This window comes from Phaethon aethereus (assembly GCF_964289735.1).
Source record: "Phaethon aethereus genome assembly, chromosome: 2".
Lineage (NCBI taxonomy): Eukaryota > Metazoa > Chordata > Aves > Phaethontiformes > Phaethontidae > Phaethon > Phaethon aethereus.
The window spans coordinates 44,004,757-44,031,526 of NC_138582.1; the positions used below are offsets into that span (position 1 = coordinate 44,004,757).

The following is a 26,770-nucleotide window of genomic DNA, read 5'->3' on the forward strand; positions in this document are numbered from 1 at the left end:
TGCAGACGCTGTCCCTGTCCCTGTGTCCCCCCCCCGCTGCTACCGGCGGCCGTGGCTCGCGGGCTGGCGGCGCCGCTGATTCCTTGTGCTGTGCGGCGGCGCCCCCTGCCGGGCAGCGGGAACCGCGCCTGTGCCTGCACGGGTCTGTCCGTCACTGCCGCGCTACGCCCCGCCCCCCCGCCCCCTCCCGTTCGGCCAATCAGCGCCCGCCTTCCCCCGCCCAAATGCTCCCGCCACCGCCTGCGCGGGTGGTGTTTCGCGGGTTCCCGCGCGCGGCAAGGTAGCGGCGGTTGGTGTCGCGCGAGCGCTCGCCCGGCGCGGAGCCAGGGTGGGTGCCGCCGCCCCTTCGCTGTGGTGCGGCCGCCTGGCGATGGCTGCCCGGTCCCCCCGGGGCTGTCCCTTTCCCGTGCATGAACGGGGCCTTGCTTGAGCCGGCGGTTTGTTGGGGCAGGGAACGGTGACCTCGGGGCTGAGGGGCGGGAGTGCGGGCCTGCGCCTGAGGGCCGAGTCCCTGACGCCTGGAGAGAGTTGAGCCTTTCAGGTGCCGGGGTTACAGGCTGTGGCCCAGCACCTCCAGGTGGATGAGAGCAGTGCCCAACAGAGGCCGTTAATATGCTTGCACTGGCGTGTTTCTTAGTACAGCCAAACTGACAGTTATTTTTTTAAAGCTCTTTCATTCTCCCAAACTTCTTCCGAGGACGTTATTTTCTTAAGAAGTGCTTGTTTGTTTACAAGCTACTCTGATCTCTGTTTTGCTCCCTGTGTATTTTTGCTTGTTCTGTGAGAAAATGATGAATTTTTTTTTTTTCCTACAAGTTCCTTTGCACAGAGCAATGGATAACGAGGGGAAAAACTATGTTTCTGCAGAAGTATCTGACGTGTTGGAATCGGTTTCTTTTCTGAATGTAGCAGGTAGACCATCACCTATGGAATCAACAGTATTGCCTAACACAGAGGAACAGGAGGTGTGGACTGGTTTTGTAATATGTCTTCTGATTATGCTTTTTTTAAAAAAAAAAGCTTTAAGTCTGTCAAATATTTCTTCCTTAACTGCTGTATTCCCCTGCCCCCAAGATGTGTTTGATTCTTCTGCTTACTTCTCATTGTTTACAAATAGATCATAGCCAGTAGCAAATGCAGATGGTCAATGCTGTGTGACCTGTTGTGCCAAGCTTTTGAGGAGGAAGTAAAGGACTTCAGTAGTTGCACTTTGAATGTAATATGATGGTATTGTTCTTTTTTAACTAAAAAAGGCTATAGATCCTTGTTGAAAGCTTGCTAGGTGCTTGGAAATAAAAACTTATAATACTGTGCTACAATACAATTTTGAACACAGTATAGCCATCTCTGCTTTTTTAAGCATTGTAGGTTTTCCCTCAGGTGACTTAATTTCACTTAATTCCTGAATGACTGATTAATGGAGTACTGGTCATGGGAGGGCTGTGGAGAGCTCTGGTAAATCCATCTGAATGAACAAGTTGCCAAAGTAGTGACTTTGAAGCTCTGTGAGAAAGGAAGGAATGCTGGGATCCCTCAAAAAATCTCCCTGCTATTATCACTTCACCTGGACGGGGAAACCTTTGTGTAACGGTACAGGATGGAAAAACCCATCTTAGCAACCGAGAACTGCTTCTGTTCTCTTCTGAGAACTGAAGATGAGGCGCTAGTACCTGGATGATGGCAATGAAGCAGTCTCTTGAGGCTAAGAATGTGTTAACTGAACATGCTCCATACGAAATGGAAGTGCAATATTGTAGAGCAGCTGTTAGAAAATACAGCTGGAGCTCAATACAGAGAGAGTCCAGAAGGTGGGAGCAGTGTAGTTTATGCCTCAGATAGTGTGCTCTTTTTAAATCAAAATATTGGCTTTGTCATAAAAGAACCCTAAGGGGGGGGCAGGATAAAAAAGGGGTTACTTAAGGACATCAGGAGGTAAAGAAGCAAATGAAAACTTGGAGTCTGATAAAATGGGAAATACTGCATCAGAGACGTATGCTGACATGTTCTGTTTAAAAGTGGCCATTATAACTGTGTTTGGTTTTGTTTTGTTTTTTTAACGACTAGGCATATCAACCTTTGAAAGTCTTCTTGAGAGTGAGACCCTTTTCTATAGCAGAGCTTGAAAACCACGAATCTCAGGTTAGTTGCAGAATTAAGAAATAAGTTTTTCTTCTCCCCCAAAGAACACCTAGTATTGTAAGCCAGGACTTTCTTTTATAAAAGCCATGTGCTGCTTACAAATAGAATTAGTGGACACCTGGTTAAGTGTGACTTTTATTATCACAACTTTTACTAATTTGCATGGTACAGACATGCACACTGTCAGTTCTGCAAAATTCCGCTGGGTATGTTATTTAAAAATTGGTGTCACTCTTGACTCTGTACAGTGCTCAAGAAATGAAGGGGTTTCATGGAAGAGATTATGCTTCAGGTGTCTGACCCTTGAGTTTCTTTGGAATGCCTGAATAGTCTACTACCTTGTCCTGGTGACTTGCTTCTCATCCTGTCAAATTTTTCTATAACCGATACAGTTTATACTGTCAGATTCAGATGCTTCAGTGTTTTACACACGTACACACATGCACATGCGAACACACAGAAATACTCCCTATCCCCATTGTGAACACTGATGCAAAGAATTCATTAAGCTGTCCTTGGAGGACAAGGTCTCTGCAGCCTCTCTCTCAGCTCTTGTCTTTGCAGGGCCTCACAGGCTCCCTTATAGACCACTTGTTCCTGACCAGTTTGGAGAAGGATTTAATATTAGTTCTGATTTGCTTCTTGCAATTTGCTTTTTTAAAATGTATTCTTGCATTTAATCTGCTAGAGTTGGAGACTTTGTATTTTTTCACTTGGATTCCCCCCACCCCTCAACTTCCATTCACCTTTCCTTTGGCAGTTCTTGTTGAGTAGTGTGCACTGCCGCAGTGCTTCCAGGTTGGTATCATTTAGCAAACTGAGCTGGCTATAAGGGTAAATTGATTTACAAAATCAAATTGGTTTACAAGTTGTTTATCCCATTCCTCTTTGGAATGGGAAATTTCTGACTACCTAACCATTATCGAAACTACTTGTTCTTAAAAACAAGGAGGGAGGAAAAAAGTGTTGAATTTGTACTAATTTTTTTTAAAGCTCTTATCTTCATGTAGTTCATGATTAAGTAGTTGATCTTCCAACATATTAGCTGTATAACCTGTTTTGCATGGTATGGAGGCTTTTTCCTCAGCCTCCAAAAACTATGAATGCTTGAAAGATCTTCAGTGTCTTCAATGTTTTCTACTCTCTTAACTATCACCTGAATCCCATGAGGAAGATGCTTGGTAACAAATGGAAAAAAAACCCCAATGAACCAAAAAACTCTTCCCATCTCTATAATCAATGAGAGGTCAACTTAATTTTTAGGTCTCTTTTTTCCTCCCTGCCATGCATAACTTTCAGGAAAGCATCTTTGTTCCAAATACGTAACAAGAAAAGAAAAAAGTAGAACCCCAGCCCTGTTTGTTATAGCTGTAGACTGATGCTTTAAATAGAAACAATCAACAACTATTTATGCAAGTAAAGCTTAAGAGCTCTGGATGAAATTCTGTACCCTTGATAGAACTGTTAGTGATTCTCTGGAGTCACCTGCTGGGAGCAGGAAGTTGTGTTCTTTGGATATAAATGATGCCAGAAATGGTCCAACTCCTGCCAACTTACCTGCAGGCTTATCTGGGGCGGGCGGTGAGAGCGACATGTCACCAGCTGGATTCCAGCTCTGCAGATCTGACGACTTCAAGACCTCTACTCATGAGCTTTTATGAGGCCAAGGGCAGCTTATGGCATGTGCTGCAGATGTTGGATTCTTCTGTAGCTCTCTAGGATTTAGTGTATCTGACCAGTATTCCTCTTCCAGGCAATGTGGGAGGAATGTTAAAGAGTATATGGGTTTAGAGCCTGGCACAGTGAGCAAGTGATTGGTCTAAATTCAGTACTTGGCTTGTTAGAGCTTCTGTACTAATTGATAAACAGACATGTTAATTGAGACTCGTAGGAAGAGCAGTACTTCCTATGTACGTGCTAGACATGGATTATTAGTTTTACCAACTCTGGCCATCCTCTGAACATAAATGTCAGATATAATCAATCCCTGTGGCTGATGCTTCAAGGCACATAAGCCGTACTCATAGTTCAGTTTTTATTTTTGGTAGCCTGTCTGGTGTAAAATAAATCTTCCTGTGATGCTGCATTCCACATTTATCTAGTTAGTGAATGCTAGGTAACTGTATTTCACCTTTGCTTAATTGAGAAGTAGCAATCAAATTAGTCTTGAAACTAATTCAGTTTCTGCTATTGCTGATAACACCATCTATCAATCAAAGGGTAATGCTTCAAACTTTTTTTTACTTTATTTATGCTGGTTGTAGCTTGTTTCACACTGAAAATGATTAAAGTCCAAAACCAGTACATTTCTATACAGCTTTGTTTTCATACCTGTATAGGGTACTGTGAGCCACATCACAAAATGCCAGGGTTTAGAAAGTTAAAAAAAAAAAAAAGTTGCTGGAAGGAATCCTAGAAAGTTTTTAAACCTTTTAGAAAACTCCAGACGGTTGCCTTAACTTTGTCTACATTCTGGCTTTCATGTGAAGTGGCTATGTCTGTAGTTGTTACACACTCAAGAGAGATGACATGTAAATTTTGCAACTGTTTGTAGCTCTGGTAAATGGATGAAAACACTAGTTTGTTTTGGGTTTCTTTTTTTTTTTTTTTCAGATAACTTTCTTCCTAAATAATTTTGTGTGGTCTTTTGGTTTACCTTGTCATGTTTTTTAAGGGTTGTGTAACTATTGAAGATTCCCAGACAGTAATTCTTAATGCACCCAAAGAGTCTTCTGCAATGAAAAACAGTGAAAGAGGGATTGGTCATTCTGTGCAGAGGTTCACCTTTTCTCAGGTAGGGAAACTCTTTCCTAATTTTTAGTTATAGTTTGTTTTTTCCACTGTAATGATAAAAATGGAGTTTTCTATTATATCATGCAATGCAATTTTTCTTCTTTGAATTACATGTGGTGGTACTTGCCTTAAAGCCAGACTGCTTATTATTTACTGTTGGTCTGTCAAGAAATCTGTATTACAATGGAGGTGCCTATTAGATGAGACCAGGAAGCTTCTTTGGCAGCTCTGTTTGATTAGATCATAGAATCATAGAATATTTTGGGTTGGAAGGGACCTTTAAAGATGCCACAGAAGCTTCTTATAGACACAAACTTACTGTGGTTCTGCTGTTCTGCAGATGCCCTCATCTGGGAAGTGTTACAGGAAATCACATGTTTAAAGGGACTTGCGCAAACGTGCTTAGGGACTGACTTTTGAAAGAATAGTAGCCTAACGGCTTAAACCCTCTATACGAGAAGTAAGTTTCTTAACTCTGTTACCTACTGCTAGAACTTATGTTCTTATGGTATCAAAAGATAAACAGCTGCAGGCGTTCAGTCATTTAGACCATTGTAATGCTGATCTTCCCATCAATTGTGGGTAATCGTGCAGAGTGAGGAGGGAGTTGCGCATCACCAGCAGAGCTCTTGAATGTATCCACTAAACAATCTGTGCTCAGTAGCATTCTGAGCAGTTTATTTTAGGAGTAGGAAAATACTCAAAAATAAGTGCAAGCCTGAGTGCCTCTCAGAATTAAGTAGGCATCTTAGGAGAACCCAACAGAAAACACTGAATCAGAAGGAGTTCAGGCAAGACAGAAAACTAAGCTGGTATCTCTTATTCAGCTTGCTCTGAAAAAGTTGTCACTATTAATCGGTGCTTAATATTTTGATATATTAAACTTCTATGTGACATTTATCACTCCTTTTTTTCTTTGTCTTTTTTTTTTTACTTTCTCCAAGGTCTTTGGACCAGAAACTACTCAGAGTGAATTTTTTGAAGGCTCAGTGAAAGAGATCGTAAGAGCGTATATTAATGGAGTGAATGGACTGGTGTTTACTTATGGGGTTACAAATGCAGGCAAGACATTCACTATCCAAGGTATAAAATATTTGCCAAAAAGCATGTATAACAACCAAGTAAAAATCCAATGAGAAGTTTATATGAATGTCTACATTTTATCTTTTGTTATTTTTAAGGGACTTCAAAAGATTTTGGTATTTTACCTCGCTCACTTGATGTGATTTTTAACCACATAAGGGGAAGACATTATCTGAAGATGAACTTCAAACCATATTTGAGCAACGATGTTAAGAAACTAGAAGATGCACAAATTAGGCAAGAAGAAGCCATAAAAACTGCTATTCTTGCATCACTGAAAGAGGTTAGTGACAAAATACTTCCTTGTTACTGAATGAAGCTTCTTAAAAGCTTCCTGTCTTAACAGACTGTCTAATATGTTGCACTGTTGATTCTTTAGATTTATCTAACTCTACAGTATGGATACTTAGTGGACCTTGGAATAATAAGGCAACTAGCTGGTTTTGGAGCTCAGGGTAAACGGGAAGAAACTTTCTGCAGCAGGCAAAGGAAACTTTCATTGCAAAGCCAAAGCCTGGATTTCTAGAGAGGAGCAGTTCTGACACTGTGGTGACGCTAGCCCTTGTAAAGTGTCTGAGAGCTGACCTATCTTAACCTGCTTCTTGTTAAGTGCATTTTCTTTTGCGTCCAGTTCCCAGGCTGGATCTCAGGGCAGCTGCTCAAATTCCAGTATTAGCTAAGGAGTGATGATGGCAATGTCTTAGCAGGGACGGCAGAGGTGGCAGAAGAGTCCCTTTTGGTGGAAGACAGTCTTAAGGCAGATTAAAAAGTTTGTAAAACTGTGATTTATGTAACTTCATAAAGAAACTTTTCTGATACAGCAAGTGAAGTGAGATGCCACAAAATTATTTCCTAAAAGTATTACAGCCTGCTTTAGAGGATTGTATGTATTGGTCTCTGAAGATTGTAGGTAGAATAGAGGAGTCTTTACTGTCGCGGCTTTCTGTTCTCATTATCTAGTAATTTCTGCTTCCAGTGTAAGAAATGGGTCTCACCAGAAAATGGGCACCCTTGTGCGTGTGACTGTTCTATACTTCTAAGTCCAGTTGCAAATTGTCACAAGACGTCTGTCTGTCTTTCCTTTTATTCAGAATATTTTTAACTTGAACTGTGATTCTGTGCATTTAATCTCAAAATGCAGTAGGCTCAGCTGATTATCATTCAAAGCAACTCTGAATTCTGGAAAGTATAGAAGTAATGATTGACTGGATTTTCTTTTTTCTGTAGTCTTTAATACCAACATTGTTAAAGTACTCCAGTTAGCTCTGAAAAAACACATTTAAATGAATCAAATTCATATGTACAGTTCCACTCTAAATTATCTTGCTTAATTTAAACTCTGCAAACCAAACTTTGTTTAGTCTGAGTCTGGTTAACTTTTGAGGAAAAATCTCAGATGAAAAAAAATCTGAAAGATGCTAAAGATTGCGTATTTATTTTGAGACTGTCTTAAAACCTCACTGGCACTGTGTGTGTATGTGTGGGGGTGGGGATCTTCAAGAAAGATTGAGATGGTCAGGGGGATAGTAGGTAAATGTTTTAAAAAACTTTATGGAACCTACAAGCTTGCAAGAAGGAACAAGTAGGAGCTCAAGGTCAAGAACAGGAGGTAAAATATCTTATTTTGAAGATAACTTTGTACTTCACAAATATTCCTTGCTGTTAAATCACACTCTGACTTTATTGATAGTTTAGTTATGGAATGTTGCAGTAGGTGATCTAGATGCACTACAGTGAAAAGCAAGACTCCACCATCAGGAAGGAAAGGAAAAAATACTTCTAGGAAATAATACGTGACAAGACCTTGCTTATGTGTTACAATGCTTCCATAGTGATCACTCAGCTATCTCCACTACTGACACCATGCTGCTTGATAGTTTGTGAATGAATAGCGTCACTGTTCGGATGCTCACTCAAGCTTGTAATCTGAGAGCAGATACGGTTTGGTGGGCTTGGTTTTGGTTTATGTGGATTTCTGTAGGCCCTTTTCCCAGGCTCAGTTTACATGTCATGCAGAAAGAGCTTGCTGTTCCTTTCATTCTCTCTGTTTAAACTGCTCTGAGTTACTGCAATACCCTTGTATTTAATGTTCTACCGTTTGTTCTCTGTACAGTACTGCTGCAAAAACTCTTGCCTGACATGATTCGCACTCTCTCTTCCCTTCCTTTTACTTGTTCTACTCATGGGATTAAATACTGTTTTTTACTGGATTAAAAGATGCTTTACTTGCATTCCTATTCCCACCTGTCCTCATATTTGCTATTAAACGTCAGCTTCTGTCACTGGCAAACAATTTCAGTGCTTGTTCCCACTTGTTTTCAGGCAGTCATCTTCATGCTCTTTTCTATATTTGGTCTTATGATTTGAAGAACAGTATAGCAACATAGCTAATTCACTCAGTTTTGTTGAAATACCTTTACAAAAACTTATCACAGGCACAAGTACTGTGGTACTGGCTTTTTTATGTTCCATTATGTTTTTGACAGGCACAGATGTGCCATGCATGTCAGTCCTATACCCTGTTTTAGAATTCTGTTTTGTACTTCACAAACAGAACAAATAGAATCCATGCTTGTGGTTATACTTGTAACTACTCAAGAAATGTCAATGTATAGACAGTGCAGTCATTGCAAAATCGTCACTTATAAAATAAATGACAATGAAATCATATGCTGTTTATCTTTAAAAGGGAAGATCTGAAAGTATAGCTTCATACTTCTCTGTTTGTAAAAATTCTGTTTCGGATGTACCAAGTGAGTAATGTATAAGCATCAGTAGATGATCTATAATGAGCTTAGCTCTGCATTTGAATAGCTAGAACATTAAGGTTTATGTCTTTAAATCTGTTCCCATCTCCTACTGTAGGATGACCCTCTATCAGGATTGGGCTTTGGGAAATCAGGGTGAATGTCCTCATGAAAATTTATATCCATGCATAAAATATGGGGAGGAAGGTAGTATGTGGAGAGGTTGGAATTTCTAAACAGTGGGAGTTGCTACTTTGTTACACTAGTTTTCCTGGGGGTAGTTTGAAGCCTATGCTTTGGCAAGTCTTGGCAGGTTTTTAAATAATTTTGTTGATGTAAAGAAATTAATCAAATGTGTGTATTTAAACTGTGCTGTTATCTGTACAGGATTTTTAATGGCCAGTCTGAATTAAACCAACATGGGTTTATCAGATCTTTAAGTCCTTTATGAAGCTATAGTTTCATTCTGAGATCTTTGTTTGACTCATACTCTCGCAGACCTGGCACAAGCCTGTGATTTGCAACAAGCAAATTGGGAATCTCTGCTGGTTTAGTCTCTCCATTGCCCACCACCCTGCCATCTGCCCCTGAAAGAAACTTACTTCTCCAGTTCTTTTGGTTGACTGAAGTAGTGTTCAGATTTGTCCAGTAGTTCACAAAGGCAGCCTAGGCTGTTGCAGAGGATCTTGTTTCTCCCAGAACTGTAACGTAAGTCTCCTGTGTTAGCAGCAATTGGCCTCCAAAACAGGTTGCTGGGAGTAGCAGAGAGCAATAACTTTGTGAGGGAAAGAGCATTTACTGATTTTAGTTCAGTATTGTTAAAAATGCTTCATTTGCAGCCAGAGTAAGGATGGCTTAACACTTAATACTACTTCAATATTTAAATATTAAATACTGGAATTACTGTCACTTTTAACTTCTGCTATTCTCATAGTTTGTTCATGTGGATGTAATGGTCTCTTATTTTCTTAAGGAGACAGAAAGCATCTCAAATACTGTTACAAATATGTGTGATGTGGAGTCGAATTCTTCCAACTGTACTTCAAAAAGTCTTCCTTCTGATTCACTAGGTAAAATAAAGTGGAAAAATTTTGTGGAAAAAAAAAAGAACAGAAATTTTGGAATATAAGTGGGTAACTATTGGTAGGTTAAAAAAATCTCTATACAATACTACAAAGTAAATATTTATCATTTTTAACCAAATATTAGTGGCTCAACTCTGGAGAAAGAGTAACTATATAAAAATATTTTGATGGCTTTGCTCCTTTTGGGGGAAGAGGGAGGCTTAGTTCTGCAAAGCTAATGTATAAACTGCTGGGAACTTGTGGTAGAGGGGGACAATAGCTTAGAGCTTGGGCATATTCCAGTTCCAGGTAACTACTGAGAAGTTTGAATGTTCTTGGGTAAATTCAAAGTTATGCAGTACTGTATATCTAATTATATAACACAGATCTTTACAAGTGTCCTGCTTTTATAGAAGGTTCTATATACTGCAATTTAAAGTTTATCAATGACTTTGATCGTTGAACTCTTTCTCTGTTTTGGGTTAGCAGAGAACAACTGTATTCCACTTGACATATATAGGACTAATATACACCAAAGAACACAAGCATCTGTGTGGATTTCCTTTTGTGAAATTTATAATGAATATGTGTATGACCTATTAAATGTATTATCTACATCAAAAACTCAGAAGCGGAGAGTCTTAAGAATTTGTGAGGATCAAGGAGGAAATTCTTATATTAAAGGTAATAATACTGTTTTATGACCTTGTCAGTTTCACATAATTTCATTGATCAGAAGTGTATGTAAAAGGTTTCTTTTCACAGACTTAAAGTGGATCAACATTCAGAGCACTGAAGAAGCCTGCAAAATACTAAAAATAGGAAACAAGAACCGAACCTTTGCTTGTACTAGAATGAATGAGCAATCAAGTAGGAGGTTTGTTCCTCTAATTCTAAACATACTTGGTCTCTTTTCTTTTAAGGGGAGGGAGGAGGGAAAGGGAGGAGAATACTTTAGAATATGTTTGAAATGAATCATTCTTCAATAATAGTTTAAGACTTTCCTTGATTATTCTGGTTTTATTATGAAGTTCTTCCTGGAAGAAAGTTGGGAGAGGCCCTATGACTTTAATAGTAGCTGGATTTGGGTTGCTATTCATGGCTTTGGGAAACTGAAAAGATCAGATCACATTCATTTTTGAGTGCCAACAGGGCTATACATCTTGGCAAATGCTAATAGTGCTGAGTGGGAATGGCTGTGCGAGGTTGTTGAAAGAAAAGCTGGATAATTCTTCATCACTGGCAGTATAATTCTTGGAAGCTGGAGCCTGTCAGTAGAGGTTGTAGGAAGGAGTGAGTTGTGCAGTACTTTGCAGTGCTACTAGATTATCTAGATGCTTTTAGATTACTGTGTTCTAGCTGAGCTTACTTGGTATGTTAAGAATTAAGCTCCTAGCTCTTACCCAGCTCTGGAGAGGGATCAGGGGGAATCTGGCTTGATGGAATGGGAAGAAATAGAGAAGGTGGTATACTCTGAAAATGCTTTCTTACTTGATTTTAATGTTCTCTTATTAATTTGGCCTTTAAGTGTGGAAGGGCCTCCTTTTTCTCTAAAAAGCAAGAGTTATGCCATTAAATTTCATTCTGTGATTCCACCTGAATTTCACTCAAGTCTAAAGTAGTGCAGAAAAGAATTGTGTGCTTTTCTGGCAGAGTTTTGTGCTTAGAATGTCCTCTTTTTTGCTCCAGAGAATATGCAGACTTCCACCTAGCTTGTTTCTAAACTGTTTTTTTTTGTTTGATTTGTGGTTTTGTTTGGGTGGTTTTTTTTTTAGAAATGTTATTCTTAAATTGTGGGTTCATGCTGAGGAGTAAAGCACTGCTTTAAATATATACTAGAGAAGGGTCTTCTGTGTTTCCTGATTTTCTGGATAAACTGGGGACAGGGCAGTACTGATTCTAGGATTTTTTTTCTTTCGTTTCAGGCAGCATGCCCACTGCCTTTTGTAGCTTGATGTCTAAAACAGAATAACTGGCTTTTCAAGGGTTAGAAATTCAACCTTTCTAGAAAACAGCATAATTTCAAAACTGAACAAATAACTGTATGTTGAAATAGGCAAAATTACAGGACTTTTGAACTTTAACTTATTCCCTTCCTCCCCACACCTGTTTATTGCCAAATACAACTTTTATTGCTGCTTTTTGCTGCTGAATGAATGCATTGTGGGGGTAACTAATGTAGATTAGCGAATAAATTCTTGTTCTTTCTTCAGCACTGAACTTTCTGTAGCATACAAATTTTATTTTGCTTCAGTGACTGCTTAATTTTCATATTGTGGTTATTAAAAAGGACTTCTTTCCATTCCAGTCACAGTATATTTTCAATCAGACTACTAAAGCTAACTGATGACCACCAGCCACGTGTTCTTGGAGTTTCAGAGTAAGTGAATGCTTCAGCTGATTACCAGAATGTAAATATTTTAAAGAAGTTGATAAGGTGTAAGCATGCTAAACTGCTGAGCTTTCTTTTAATAAATAAATCCTCTGAGAGCTGAGAAGGAAATCAGAACTCCACTGGCTGCATAAAACTGACTGGAAACCCAATAGGAATAGGTGTAAAGTGTTTCCCTGTCTCCCCTTAGTCTGTTAAGGTTTGGCTGAAGGAACCTGTTAAAACTCTGTCAGTAGTACACAAATTGAGGGAAATATATATTTATAGTCTTACGTAATGGGGATGTGGGGACAGAGTAGTACTAGGTAATACCACACTATATATTGCAGTAAGCAGAATTCAAATGGCTGGCTGATAGTCTCTAACGCTGGAGTGCAGCAGTTGGTGCTGAAGACCCAAGGTGCAAGCTATGTGAGTGTATCTTTCTAGTTTGGGACCACACTAGAGTTTACGGGTTGAATATTTGTGGCTGCACATTTATTCTGCTCCTGGAAGACAAATTCAAGTCTAGCATCTGAAAAGAATGCAGGTGACATGCTTTGGAACTGCTCCATGGTACAGCCTACAGTAAGAGAGAATCATCAAGTGATTTGCTTAAAAACTGCTCTCCTAATCTGAAATGCTACTGTAGGTGCACCCTGTGAGAGAAGTGCTAAGTTCCTACACATCTCTTCTTTTGTGGTTTAGAGGAAGTTACCTAATCTTTTGGCTTGAAGCCATTTAGATAGCTTTTTGGGGGTTTTTTTCTGATTAATTGTCCATTTAGCTTGATATGGAAAAATGAGGACAACCTGTAACACAATGTTTTAGTTCAGTCCTAGCTTCTACTGATTTCTCTCTTGTCTCTGCTGAGCAGAGATGGTAATAAATATACCTCACTGAGATAACACCTTTTAATGTCAGATGTTATAGTGATAAATACTCTAAGAAAAGATAACTTGAGGAAATGACTGCATCTGTATTCCTTGATATTCCCTGCCTTGGCGTATTCTCCTGGCAAAGCTTGTGGCAGCTGTTAGATGAATGACAGAGTTTGTATGTTGCTCAAGGAAGAAAAAAGCTCTTCATCTCTTATTGGGAAGGATAAAGATCATAAGATCATAGCCTTTCACACAGTTGAAATATGTGCCTTATTAATATGTATGGTGTTAATATGTACTTATTTCAGCTGTGTGAGGCTATGATCTTACAAAGGTATTATTTTATGTAAATATATGTATGTATAAGTGAGTAATAATTGGGTTACACAAATTGTCTAACTTACAGAGCTTCCTGTACTTCAAGGGCTTTCTTAATATAAAGTAAAAGTGGTGAAATTCCTTGATTATCCAGGATAATTGACTGTAACATACTGTACCATGAGGGACAATTCAGTGGCCTGAGTTTAGTAGCATGTAATTGCTATAGCCAAACAAAGGGCTCTAAGGTGATCTGGGAAGAACTTCTGGCCTTATTTGCAATAGTGAACAAATGGTTATGTAGCCAAAAGAGGCAGACTGCAGTGTATGGCAGGATAGTAGTATGCTTCAATCCTCTCAGTGCTGGAACTGGTGAAGGTGACTGTCAAAGTGCTTCTGTAGTATACCCCCACTATGCAAAACTGTTTCAGAAATTCCTCTTATCTTGTCTGGAAGTACTTTAGAATTGCAACAAAATTTGGGTTCCTAAACTGAATTCTTTACATAAGAATGCCTACAAAGTTTTAGATGAACGCTACAAGCAGACTTCTTTGAATGTGCAGAATAGACTATCTTTAGGAGCAGCAACCTTGTTCAAGTGTCTTTATATACAATGGGAAGATAGATAGGTTAGTGCTGTTATCCTAATTACCTTGTGTAAGTGCCTCCTCGACAAAATGTCAACATTAAAGTACAACTTATTCTGTGATCTAGGTAGGCTGAAATGAGTCACTTATTTACACTTTAGACACAAATAAAAAGACATGCAGTTTGATTTTCATGCTTTTTAGAAACAAGATTATGTGTGTTCTGGATAATTCTTTCATGCAGGTTGTCTTTCTGTGACTTGGCTGGATCAGAGAGGTGTAATAAAACACAAGCCTTTGGAGATAGACTAAAAGAAGCAGGAAATATTAATAATTCTCTTCATATCCTTGGAAAATGCATTGCAGCATTGAAACAAAATCAAAATCCAAAGTAAGTGACAAGTTATAAACAGCATGCCAAATTTTAGGTTGAAATCCTAAGCATCTCTTTATGTTTCTGTGAGGGGTTTGCATGGTCAGAGGACAATGGAAATCTACAAAATCTTGTAAACCTTCTTTATTACAGATGTCACTGGAATACCCAAAATGAACATTCTTTCTCTAAAACTGTTGTTTGTGGAGAATAAAAAAGTGCAATTAATAGCAAAATACCAAGCTTTTTTTAGAGCGCGTGTGTGTATGAGCAGTACACTTCATGTACAGAGATGCTGTTTTGTCATCTTCCATTCCACCTCCAAATTATACAGGTAGATTTAGCTGATATCTGGCAGATGTCCTGTACTTAGCTTTTGGCTTGTTCCAGTATCTGCTTTGTAACACTAGGGAACTGTGATGCAGACACTATACTACTTTTAAATAATTCAATTTGTTGGAGAGCTTGAGAAATCCAGGAAAGACCTTGCTCTTTGATATGGAATAGCTTGGGCTTAAATACGAGCATCCTTCTGGATCTCTTTCCTGTAAGAGAGAAATAGAATTAAGCTAAGTTACAGTATCACAAATTTTTTTGTTTCACAATTGTATTATTCCTTTCTCCATGAGGATGAAGCCAAGCTATATTCCCTTCAGAGAGAGTAAATTGACTCGTCTGTTTCAGCCATTCTTTTGTGGAAAAGGCAAAGCTTGTATGATTGTAAACATTAATCAGCATGCTTCCACATATGATGAAACACTACATGTAATGAAATTTTCAGCTATAGCCAAAGAGGTAAGAGTGCATCTACTTTCTCTGCTATTCTGCATTCTTTGTTACTGTTGGTTTGTGAAATGATCAGGTTGTATGGACCTGAGTGCGATTTGGACATTTGATGCATTATATTAATTCTTCTGCACGTGGTTTCCCTCTAAAAGGCTTCTAATAATCTTGCCCATCCTCAAATCTATTTGTGGTAAGAAGTAAAGATAGTTGCAGCTGTCTGGCTTGTTCAGTTCTACACCACTGACATTCTGTTAAAAAAAAAAATAGTCAGGGCACTTTCAGATATGACTGGTTGTACCATATATCTGAGCAAATGCAAGATTTTGATTCAGGCTTTTGATGAATTCTTTAACCTGTGTGCAGTTAATCATCTGTTGCATGAGATAACAATTGTTCAAAACTTTCTTGAACAGCTAGTAAAAGTAGTAGCCTTTTTCTTATTTTGTAGTCTAAATGAGATCTCTTGTGCCTGCATTGCTCCTGTTTGGCCAAGTGCAAGTAATTAATAACAAACAAAAAGGGAAGACTTTTTATTGGTAAGTTAATGCTTGAAGGTAGTGTGCTCCTCTGAAGGCAAAAACCCCTCTACTAAATCTATGTGCTTTCATGCTTTTTCTGCTAGCTCTGCTTGTCATCCTTCTGTTAAATTCAGGACTTGGAGTTGATGTTTGGTCTTAAGTTCATTCAGCTTCCCTGGAAGCTGCTTCTTGCAGCGAGTAGGATGGTGGGCTATATTGTGTTTCATGGCAGAACTAAAGTCCTTTTCTAGTCTGGAACCATGGATTAGTTCTGACATGTTCCAAGTCTGTAATGGCATGTCTAATGTGATGTCAGAGAAAGATTTTTCTAATTCTCTTCTAATTCTAGGCGCTTACTCCTAATGGCTGAGATACTGGTCCGTACGGGTGGAGGGTAGGGCATATCGTCTTTGAATTGCTGGAACTCCCAGGACAGTTTCTCTACAGCAGAGACGCAGGCCTGTAGGGATGAAGAGGGACTTTCTTCGTATTGCTGGAGTTGGCCAGCCAATTCATCCACCGTTGGTCTCTCTCTGTCTTTCCAGGCCATTACCGCTAATGAGTTGGCATATGATGGTGGTGCACTCCATACAAACTTCTGCCACATAGGTCGCGTGCAATTGACTTCATCTGGGTCTTTGGATGATTGTCCATTGTCCAAGTCACCATAAATCACCTCCAGCACAGCTAGCTCCCTCAGGTACTGGATACCTTTCTCCATGGTGGTCCACTTGCCTGGGTGACATAGAACATCTTCCTTGAAGGGACACCTTTCCTTCACACCTGACAGGAGTCGTCTCCAGAGGCTGAGGACTCGTGCACCTTTTCCAATTGCTTTGTCAATGCCCCCTTCCCTAGAAAGGGATCCCTGCTGCTTGGCTTCCCTACCCTCTAATTCCAGGCTACTGGCCCCATTATCCATGCATCGGAGCAGCCAGGTGACAATGTTCTCACCTGCATGACGGCTGAAATCCTTTCACATATCTCGCAATTCACTCAGAGATAGAGATCGGGTAGTTACTTTCTCTTTTATGAGTTCTTCCTCTTCCTCCTCTTCAAGCGATGACCCGTTCTCTTCCCTCTTCTGTCCTTGTGATGGCCCTGCTTCAGAGCACTCTGGCTCCTTCTTAGAAGAATCTTCCTTGTCCCTTACTAAACAAGCTGACGTCCGCTTCCAAGATTTCTTCTTTTGTACAGGGGCAACTGATACTGGGACGGGCTGGTTCTCTGGTTCAGCTGCATGTTGCAGGTGTTGGAGTAGTGGCAGTGCCTGCCACAGGTGTTGAAGTAGTTACAGTGCCTGCCACAGGGGTTGGAGTAGTCACATTGTCATCAGATCCAGAGAGCCTCTCTCCCCTTTGCACAGTGTTAAATAGAGCTCGGTAGGCATGGGCCAGGCCCCAGCACATTGCAATGATTTGTGTCTCCTTGGAGCTGCCAGGCCGACAGCATACTTCTTCCAAATATTCTGCTAGTTTATCAGGATTCTGCACTTGTTCAAGAGTAAAGTTCCAAAACACTAGAGGTGCCCACCGCCCGAGGCATTTGCCCATGCTGTTCCACACATCCTGCCATTCATAACTATCCAGCCTTGGGGTAGATCTCTGGATGATATTCTTAAATTGCTTGCTGACCTTAGACAAAACCGGAACAGTGTTCCCCGAAGTAGCAATAGGGGTATTTTAACTACCCAAGGGTGTTCAAAATGCTGAAAAAATATTGTGATGAAGGAGAAAACATTATGATAAAGGGTAGCAAAGGTGCCATTCTGCATTTCCTCCATAAAAAGCCTTTCGGAGGCAGAAGTATAATTGCTAATTGTCTCCACAAGATAGTAGCCAAAATACAGTAACAGCTTTAGTACAGAGCTCAGATGATACCACATTAGAGCACTGACCTTGAGCTTAAAAACAAATCTCGCAGGTGAGACATTACTAATCATCGCAGAGTACAGCAGCCCGCAGAAACCAACAGTGATCCTTAACATGTACGGCAAAGAGAGAGCATCATGCAAATAAAATAAACTGATATTCTGACCTGCAATCATTATTATCGCAAGCCTCGAGCCCCATGTTGGGCGCCAAAAAGGACTGTTGTGGTTTAGCCCCAGCTGGCAACTAAGTACCATGCAGCTGCTCACCCACTCCCCCTACCCCAGTGGGGTGGGGGAGAGAATTAGAAAAACTCATGGGTTGAGATAAACACAGTTTAATAGGACAGAGAGAAAGAAACAACAATGATAACAATAATAATACAAACAAAGGAATGTACAAGAAAAGAACAAGTGATGCCAAATATGGCAATTGCTCACCACCTGGTGATCGATAGCCTGTCCCCGAGCAGTGATTCCTGCCCCCTGGCTAACTCCAGTTTATGTACTGGGCATGACTTCGTATGGTAGGGAATATCTCTTTGGCCAGCCTGGGTCAGCTGTCCTGGCTGTGTCCCCTCCCAGCTCCCTGTGCACCCCCAGCCTCCTTGCTAGCAGGCCAGCACAAGAAGCTGGACTGTCCTTGACTACTTAGCGACAACCCAAAACATCAGCACATTATCAACAGTTTCTCATCCCAAATCCAAAACATAGTCTCACACTAGCTTCTGTGAAGAAAACCAGCTCTATCCTGGCTGAAACCAGGACAAGCTGCAACTTTCATCATAAGATAAGCGTGCGCTGAGGAGACAAACTTCTCTGATATGTTGTCCTATGGCATATATACTTGTCTTTACATACATACAATCTTTATGTAACTAGCATGAATTGCTGAATCTTGGTCACAGTATTTCAGGAAGGAGCAAATGTTCTAGATATTTGCTGCTTTTCATTAACTTTTCAGGAAACTACACTAAAACCTTATATTTTAGGGGGAGAGAAAACACCTTCCTAGACAAGCATACTGTTTGTAAGTAGATAATCTTTCCCATTTTCACTTTGTTAGAGTTCCAAAGTCTTATATTTGTATTGATAGATGTTTTTGTCTGTGAAAAGACATGTAAAATTTTTATAATGTTCTTGTGTTTACACTATGTTTAATGATTACAACAATGCATTCCTGCCACTTCTTCCTAGTATTCTGATTATTTGCTATATTGACAGCATTGATAAATCAATGCATTCAACTCTGGATTTTCCAGGTAATCCAGACAATCCTACCCAAAACTTTTGGTTATTTTCCACCCAAGCTAGTTGGAGGTGATGGCAAACCTATCATGCACTTTGATGCTAACACATCTGTAGATGACTTTCCTGACAGTACTGAAACCTCTGCAGAAGAGGAAGTGGACATCACCATTCTGAGTCATGAGGTAGATACACATCTACTCAAAATGGTACCAAAGAAAGCTATTGCTATTAGTTCTAATATTAGAATCTTTTACCATAAGAGATGTGCCGGAACCTTTATCAAATGAGAACTGCAAGCTTCTGCTCAGTATCAGGCAGACCATGGCTTAAAGTGGTCTAGTTCTGAGGGAACAAGTGTAGTTGTGGAAGGCTGCCTGCAGCTTTCTAGTTAGGTCAAGTGCTAAATTTGGAATTCAACTGCTTGACAAGAAGAGTAAGGAAGCAGTGTGTGTGTTTAAAACAACATTATTTAGTCATTTGAGCTCTTCTGGGAACAGCAGGAACAAGTTAAGGTGCAGCTTTTTAAAAACAAAGCTATACAATCTAATAGCAATAAGCTGTAAAAAGCAAGTAGGATTTATGCTAAACGGTTGTACAAATTAATATTTAAATGCCAGAACAGTAGTATACTTTTTGATAGCAGAAACCATCAAGATGGAGAAAGGTTGTCTTTGCAGTAGAAATTAAAGTTTGAAAATATTTAACCTTTGGTGCAGCCCTCCTGAAGATACAGGCTTGTAGAAATGCCCTCTGTGGATGGCTGTCTGTGAATACTTGATTTGACATGCATATCAATATGTGTTTCTAGCTTGTTTTCTGAACTGAAGTATGTTAAATTTAGGATCTCTTGAAAACTACGGAGACCCTGAAGGAGAAGCTAGTTGCAGAAAGGCAAAGTAAACTCCTTCTGGAGGTGAAGATCCGTAGAGAAATGGCAGAAGCAATGTTCCGACAGCTGTTGGAAACAGAGGAAGCCTGGAGGCAAGTCATATTGCAGTCCTCTTCAAGACTGAAAGGATTACACATATATGAATGGATACATTTATATATATATACACACATATGTGTATACATGTATATACATGCATACTCATGTTATTTAGAGAAGCTAGGGCTGGACAGTTTCAAAGCTTCTGATGAAAAGAGAAGAAGGAACATGTACAGATCAGCCTCTTCCCATGTACAATGAAAAAATAATGCTTCTTTCTGTTGAACTTTTGTCTGTTTAATTTGTGATTACTGGAGATTGTCATGACTTGTTGTTAGTATTTAGCAGATGTGGAAGATTATTACAGGTACCCCACTAAGGGTTGTGGTTGTTCCAAAACTTACACTTGATCATGTTAACATGCATGCCTGTGCTTAAGGTAGTTTGAATTGTATCTCTGAGCTCTCCTGGATGACTTAGGAGCCATTGTTAGCTTACTATCTTATAAATTACTGTGGCTGCCTGCACTGATGTTACTAATTTGGGGATTTTTTTAAAGTGTGTCCACATTGCTCAAGCTGAATTCACTTCCTCTTAACTCTTCTCTTCTTGACATCAGTTTCCTGCTGTTTGAATTGCTAACAGATACTAACTCCAAGTTGCCAGCTGAACATGCTATGGTTTAACACCTGCACTGACTTTAAAAATGTTTGGGTGCCTTTGGCTAAACACATGAAAGGGCAGTGATGCTTTTTCTCTGTTGAGGTGATGTTCCATGTCACTGCTGGGACACTTTTTAAAATTGTAACAGGAGTAATGTGTAATGTATTGAAATAGTAAGGCAAAATGAATTTGGTATTTATCTTTAATGGAAAAAAATCCAACAAAACAAAAAAACCACCACCAACAACAAAACCCAATATGAAAGACACCCCCCCTTGGAAATATACTTCAAATATCAGGTCTAATTGGATATAGTCATATCTATTGTTACATGTTGCTGGATTTTTTTATAAACCTTTTGTCTGACAAATTTTAAGTATGTGTTATTTTGTAGCAATTCTCTTGGTATATGCCAAGTAGAAGTTATGCCTTGGTGCACATCTATAGGATCATTGAGAATAAAAAGGAGAAAAGGGAGAAAAGTACTTCTTGGTCTCTTAACTTCACTATTTATGATTAGATGAATAACTTTGATATTGCCAGTTGAACACATGTAGTCAAATTGTAATAGCTGGAATGCTAATATGTTAAATAAAACTAATATGTTCTCCTCAGCAACCGCTTGGAAGATATGAAAGACAGTTATGAAGAAAAACTGGAAAGCAAATTTGAAATGTATAAAGAAGCCATCAAGAAACATGCATATATGTGTGCAATGGAACAAATTGAAGACCATTATGTTCTCATAGAAGAATTTCTAGCTGAACAAGAGAAAGTTGAGGTATGACTTGACTGCTGCTAAAGAATGCATGCTAGCCTCTTAAGGAAAAGCAAAATTTACATTTAATGGAATCATTTGGGAATGTAACACTGAACAGTCAAAATAACTAGCAGTTCCACCTAGCTGTTCTGGTGTCCAATGCCTAACCATAAGGAAAGAAATGTCTTCTGTCTAACACTACCTGTACTGTATACCTAAACTTCCTGATCTTTCAGGGCACAGTTAAATTAAATCCAAGCCATCTTTATCTCTGTGATGCAATGATTGGAACACCTAGAGGGATGGTGTATACAGCAGTCTGGCTTTGTGGAGGTCCTTGGGATTGTAGAATGTAGAGTAAAAAGTTAGTCTGAAAGGGTAGTGGGGAATTTAGTACAGGATAGGTATTTTAATTATAATTGATCTCTGCTCTGAAAGTCTAGAGGGAGTCTTGTGGGATAGGAAACTGTGATGGGAAATAAAATTTTATACAGGAGAGAACTTAATCTCCTGAATGTACTTATACCTGGAACTGCTCAGAGTTGGCATCAGTAAGTTGCTATTCCTTTTGCAGCTGAGCCACGTTAGCCATGTGCAGCTCTATCAGTCTTTACTTCTAGCCTCTGCATAGATGGCTAAGTGTATCCAGGCAACAGATGAGACCTGCACATGTCAGTCTTTTCAGGAGGTCTATAGTGGAAGAATGGAACAACTGTGGTGTACACCAGAGGTGCTTTCTCACCTTCTGTTAAGATGTCTCACTCCACGGGTAGGCAGGTTCCTTTCAAGACATGAGGGAAGTGGGTTGCTGTTGTAGACTGTGATATATAAACAGTTCTGCTTTTACAGCTCTCCATTCAGATGCTGACAAGCAACATTGTATTGTGTAATGGCCTCCGTTTTTCCAGCTCCTTCACACTTGTCTTTTTTTCCCCTACTTAGACTCTGTTTTTATGTTCACTTAAGCCCTAGCTATACACCATGATGGGTGGAGGAAAAGAGTTTTAATAGTGCTCTCTGTATTTATATCTGCCTCTTACAGTGGCCACAAGGCTGCATAAGGGAAGATTCAAAGAGCAAGATGGTCTTGGTAGCAAGTCAGTTAAACTGAGGAAATCCCAAAGATGTAAAATTCTTAATTGACAAAGGAAAGCACAATATGAAATCTGAGTGGGCAACTTCAAACAACCAGAATTAGATGAATAACTTTTCTTGATGGTGATGCTTTTTTGATTTTTTTACTCTGAAATACCAACCTACCAGTCTGACAGGTACTGAAAAAGAGGTGGAGATTAAAACTTAGTTCTATGAAATGTGTTCTTCAGTATTTAGCAAGCTAACTGGCAATAGGGGTTAACACAGATGCACTAAAGTTTCCTTTCTGCCATATGGTTACTTTTAATACAGTTTGGAAGTCTTCAGACTGGAAGAGTTGATTCCTGTGTAAAGTAACTTCCTCCTGGAATGTCTTGTGATCTGAGTGTTGTTCCTTACTGTGATTTCTCAACCATAACCATCACAACTTCCGCCTGTGAAATAGTTTTAAAACTGCATACACGTCTAGTATAATTGAAGGACGTGCATCAGGTTACACAGAAATTTAGACAAATTCTACCACGTTCCCTTCTTTTTTCAGGATAGAGAATGTAAAATACTGCAATTGCAAAGGCAACTTGATGAACAGTCAGTGAGGCTGTTGGCTCTGGGAAGTCTGAATTCAGATATACTGACTACTGAAAATAACATGGAACTAGGTAGGAATCTAACTGGGATATTCAAAGTTCTATTTGCTTGTTTTATACACAAAACCAAAAGTAAACTTTTCTTTTGCCTATAGATCTTACAAACAAGACTATGAAGAGAGCCAATGAAGAATTGCAGAAACGATGCAAAGAAAAAGAAGAGGTAGCTCTTGCTTAGTACTTAACAAATCTGAGGATAACTGTCCTAAGCTGTGGCATGGTTCAATGCTTAAAGATCTGCACTGTAGCCAAAAGTATGAAGAGTTCTGCAAATGGGCATCAAGTTTGCAAAAAAGCCCTTGCTCAGCTGTGGATGACTTTTGCCAGAGATTGGTTGTGTTCTGGCTTTACTCTAGTTTGTAAAGGCATCTACTACTGTAACAAGTCACATGGTGAACATGATGCGAGTTGGAAGTAGAGGAGTATATAGCCTTGCATTGGAATTTGTTGTAAACATTGCTGCCCGGGCCTCAGTGCTTTCGTTCCTGAAACACTGCCTGCTCATGCACAGGTGAACAGTTACAGAATTTGGTAACAGTTGAGATCTGGACCCAATATAGTGCCTTAAACCCATCCTTTCTGTAAGTACTGAACTCCACTATCCCCTTAACCTTTAGTAAAGGGTAATGTCTGTTCAAAGAACAGAGACAACATCCCTGTGAACTGAATAGCATGTAGAGGTGGAAATTATGATCTTCAGGCTGTGTTGTGGAAAACAAATATTAATTATTTTTAGGTATGCATTTTTTAGTCTATGCCTTGAGTGAACTTTGTTAGTTTCCCATGCTTAAAGAGGATGGGGAGGAGGGAAGAGACAAGCCTTGCTCCTTTCACTAATAGCAAATAGGAGTAGGGGGTGGAGAAATAGTTCCAGCTGGTTCTAATAAACCATGTAAATGGAAAGTGAACTTAAATCCCTTTCTATTGAGAAAGTGTACTTCAAAAATAACTTTTTTCTGTACCAATTTTAATGTCTTGTGTTATGGCCCTGTCATTTGTTTTCCCCTCCTGTTCTTTAAAGCTTTACATAGTTTTCAATTTCCTGTGTCAATTTTAAGTTTTGATGAAAATTTGGCTATTATGCTTGATATGGGGATACAGTATTAATTGTTTAGTGTGTCTAGAAAGTGTTAGAATGATGGGATTGCCTGGCAATAACTCAAAAAGTGAGAGCTGTTTAAAGCATTTGGTTCCATCAGTGTCCTTCTGCTGCTTTGCCTCTCATATCTGTGCATGTGTCATGAGTAATTCACTACTTTTTTTTCCCCTTCCCATTCAGCCATTAAACCTGGGCAAATAGGTTTTTTTTAAGCAATCTAGATATTTTCCCTTCAACCTTGCAGAAGTAAATTACTGATACAACATTAGTTTTGCTGGTTCAGAGTTTCTTTTCTCAGGACTTAATTCATCAATATTCCCATCAGAAAGGTGAGGTCTTCTGTTGTAACTGTGCTTCAATTCATTATATGAATAGTGTTAATGAGATGAGAGTGTTCTTTTAACTACTCTTACTGGAAAGGAGCAGACTGTTCCAGAAATAGCTTAGTCTGTGCTGCTGTTCTTTGATTGACAGGTCTGTGTAAATCTAGGAGCTTCAGCACAATAGCCCTTGAATACTTCAGCTGTATTCTAGCACTAGAAATGATAGGAGGTTGAGAGAAGAAGACTTCATCTTCATTGCTGTGATCTTGCACTTTGCACTGTTCAATATTAATCAGAAATGGTTACAGTGTCTATATGAATTCCAGTCATAAAATTAACGTAATATAAAACATGCTGTCTTGAACTTTGGTGTGTATGGGTTTTATTTTCAGCTTATAAAATCTCTGAAGTTTAAAATACAGAAATTAAATGAAACCCTGCTAGAAGCTAATGAAGGCTACAGAAAAACGGCAGAAGAGAACAGTCAACTGAAGCATACAATCATGCTCAAGGTTTGTGAACAATTTAAAAGCAACTATAATATGGCTTGTATCTATAGTTGTACTGGGTGTTTCTGCATCTTTGTACACGTAAAAACACTGTTCAGTCTTACTTATTTCTGTTGATGTTAGTACTTTTTCCATCCCTAACTTCCTGAATTAGCTCAGAGCCCTTATGTTTCACTTCGTATCTCATTTTTCCAACTTAAACGATAGACTTGGTCAATAGGGTAACTCTGCGCTGACAAATCTTGCTATCCAAAGATGCCACAAATGATTGTCAAGCAAAGAAAATACTACTCAAAACACCTCATGACTAGAGTTCTGAGGGCAAGCAAGGTGTCAGTGCACAAATGCTAGTGCAACAAGACCTAAGGATCTATGGCTTTAAAGGTATACTGACCTTGTGCAGAGGTGGCCAAGCTAGAGAAGAGAGAAGGGCATGTAAACTACTTAATACTGAAATAGAAGGAGTCTTTCCCTCAAAAGCAGGTTCTTCAGAAAGTTCACAGCATCTGACCTCAGATAACAACTAGATTTCTAAATAAAAAAAAAATAAAATGTTGAACTCTTGGCACTTTGCATGTATGTCTCATTTGTAATCTGCAAATAAAGCAAGACAGGTATAAGACTGCTTAGTGATGTTTTTCTTTGAGCATTAAATTACCTTCTGCATGGTTTTTAGTCAAAGTCTGAGACTGAAAATTATTCATCTTGAGCTTTGTTTCTTCATTGGTTCTAAGACATAGGTGACTTTTTGTTAACCACAAGGATTAAAGAGCATCTTTAAGACTCTGTATTCTGCCCACTCAAAGCATTTATTCGGTCCTGGTTAGCAGACTTACGACTATAATAAGAGTTTTGATTTGACCAGTCTTGTTTTCAGTAATTGCAGGTTAAGACAGAAAAGCCTTCTTTTAGGTTTAGGTTCCTAGAACAACAGTAATTCTTAGCATAGTGTGGCTAAGCATTCTAGCATCAGCTGCTTAAGTCAGACTTTGGTCTCTAACTAGATCTGATGGCCCTGTAGTTTGCTGTTCTCTAAATAATATGGAAGTAATCCAGAAGAGATGAGTACTGAATAGCTATTTATTTGGCATAGTAACAACAAGGGTGTTTACTGGTATAGTAAAATATTCTAAACCAGAAAATTAACTACATGACCTTGGAGTGTTCACATGCCTAACACAGCCTTATCTTCCCAGGATCAAGAAATGAATAGTCTTCAGAACTGGGCTAAACGTGTTCTTGAGCTTGAAGAAACAGTGTCTTCCCTGCAAAAAGAACTTCACGAACGGAAAAAGCATTTCTCTATAGAGGAGCCAAAACAAGAAAAACCCAGGAGAGGTTTCTTGGCTAACCTGAAATCCACAGTAGCAGCCACTGCTACTACACCTCTTGGTAAAGGCTGGGGGAAGTGTGAAGATGCTTCAGCCTCTTCAAGAAAACAAGTACTGTTGGCTCATAAAGCAAAAGAATAATATTTGATTAATCAAAGGGTGCAATTACTGGGCGTCTTTATCAATCTTAAAGTGTTGGTAGATTTTTCTCACTCTGTCATTTTCACTGTCATGTTAACTGACAAAAATGTTTAATACAAAACTTCTTAAATTGAATCAGGGTTGAATTTAGAGCTATGTAAGTTTAGGTCTAAACTTGTGCTTTTACTATTGATACAGGGATGTGATTTGAGAAATATGTATGATTTTAATTCTTGAGTAACTGCTATCATGGTTTTCTATACTGACAAATGTGTGATTCATGCAAAGTGGGGTGTTCCTCATCTGCTGCCCATTACCTTTTAAAATTAAGTATTTAGTTGACTCTTAGAAATCAGATGGCATGTAAGCTTCATCTCAAGTAGTTAAAATAACCTGGTTCTTCAGTTAATATTCTGGCTTTTACCTGGAGACTGCCATTTTGGGATGAAACTGAGCAAATTGCTAAAAGTGGCAACAAAATGAGGTCTCTCAT

At 39.2% G+C, this 26,770-nt stretch overlaps 1 protein-coding gene across 1 annotated transcript; it reads left to right on the plus strand.

The window, feature by feature from the left end:
• Positions 1-343: 343 nt before the first annotated feature.
• LOC309417135 (kinesin-like protein KIF20A) lies at positions 344-26,277 on the plus strand (the record flags this gene model as incomplete). The annotated part of the gene is made up of 18 exons (XM_082014580.1): positions 344-965; positions 2,065-2,139; positions 4,814-4,933; positions 5,877-6,015; positions 6,114-6,298; positions 9,736-9,832; positions 10,313-10,510; positions 10,592-10,703; positions 12,135-12,206; positions 14,228-14,374; positions 14,986-15,151; positions 18,793-18,963; positions 19,623-19,762; positions 20,988-21,153; positions 22,769-22,886; positions 22,970-23,037; positions 24,689-24,808; positions 26,002-26,277. Exons 1-18 carry the CDS (start codon positions 789-791, stop codon positions 26,275-26,277), a joined length of 2,547 nt encoding a protein of 848 aa, XP_081870706.1. The 5' UTR covers positions 344-788.
• Positions 26,278-26,770: the final 493 nt, after the last annotated feature.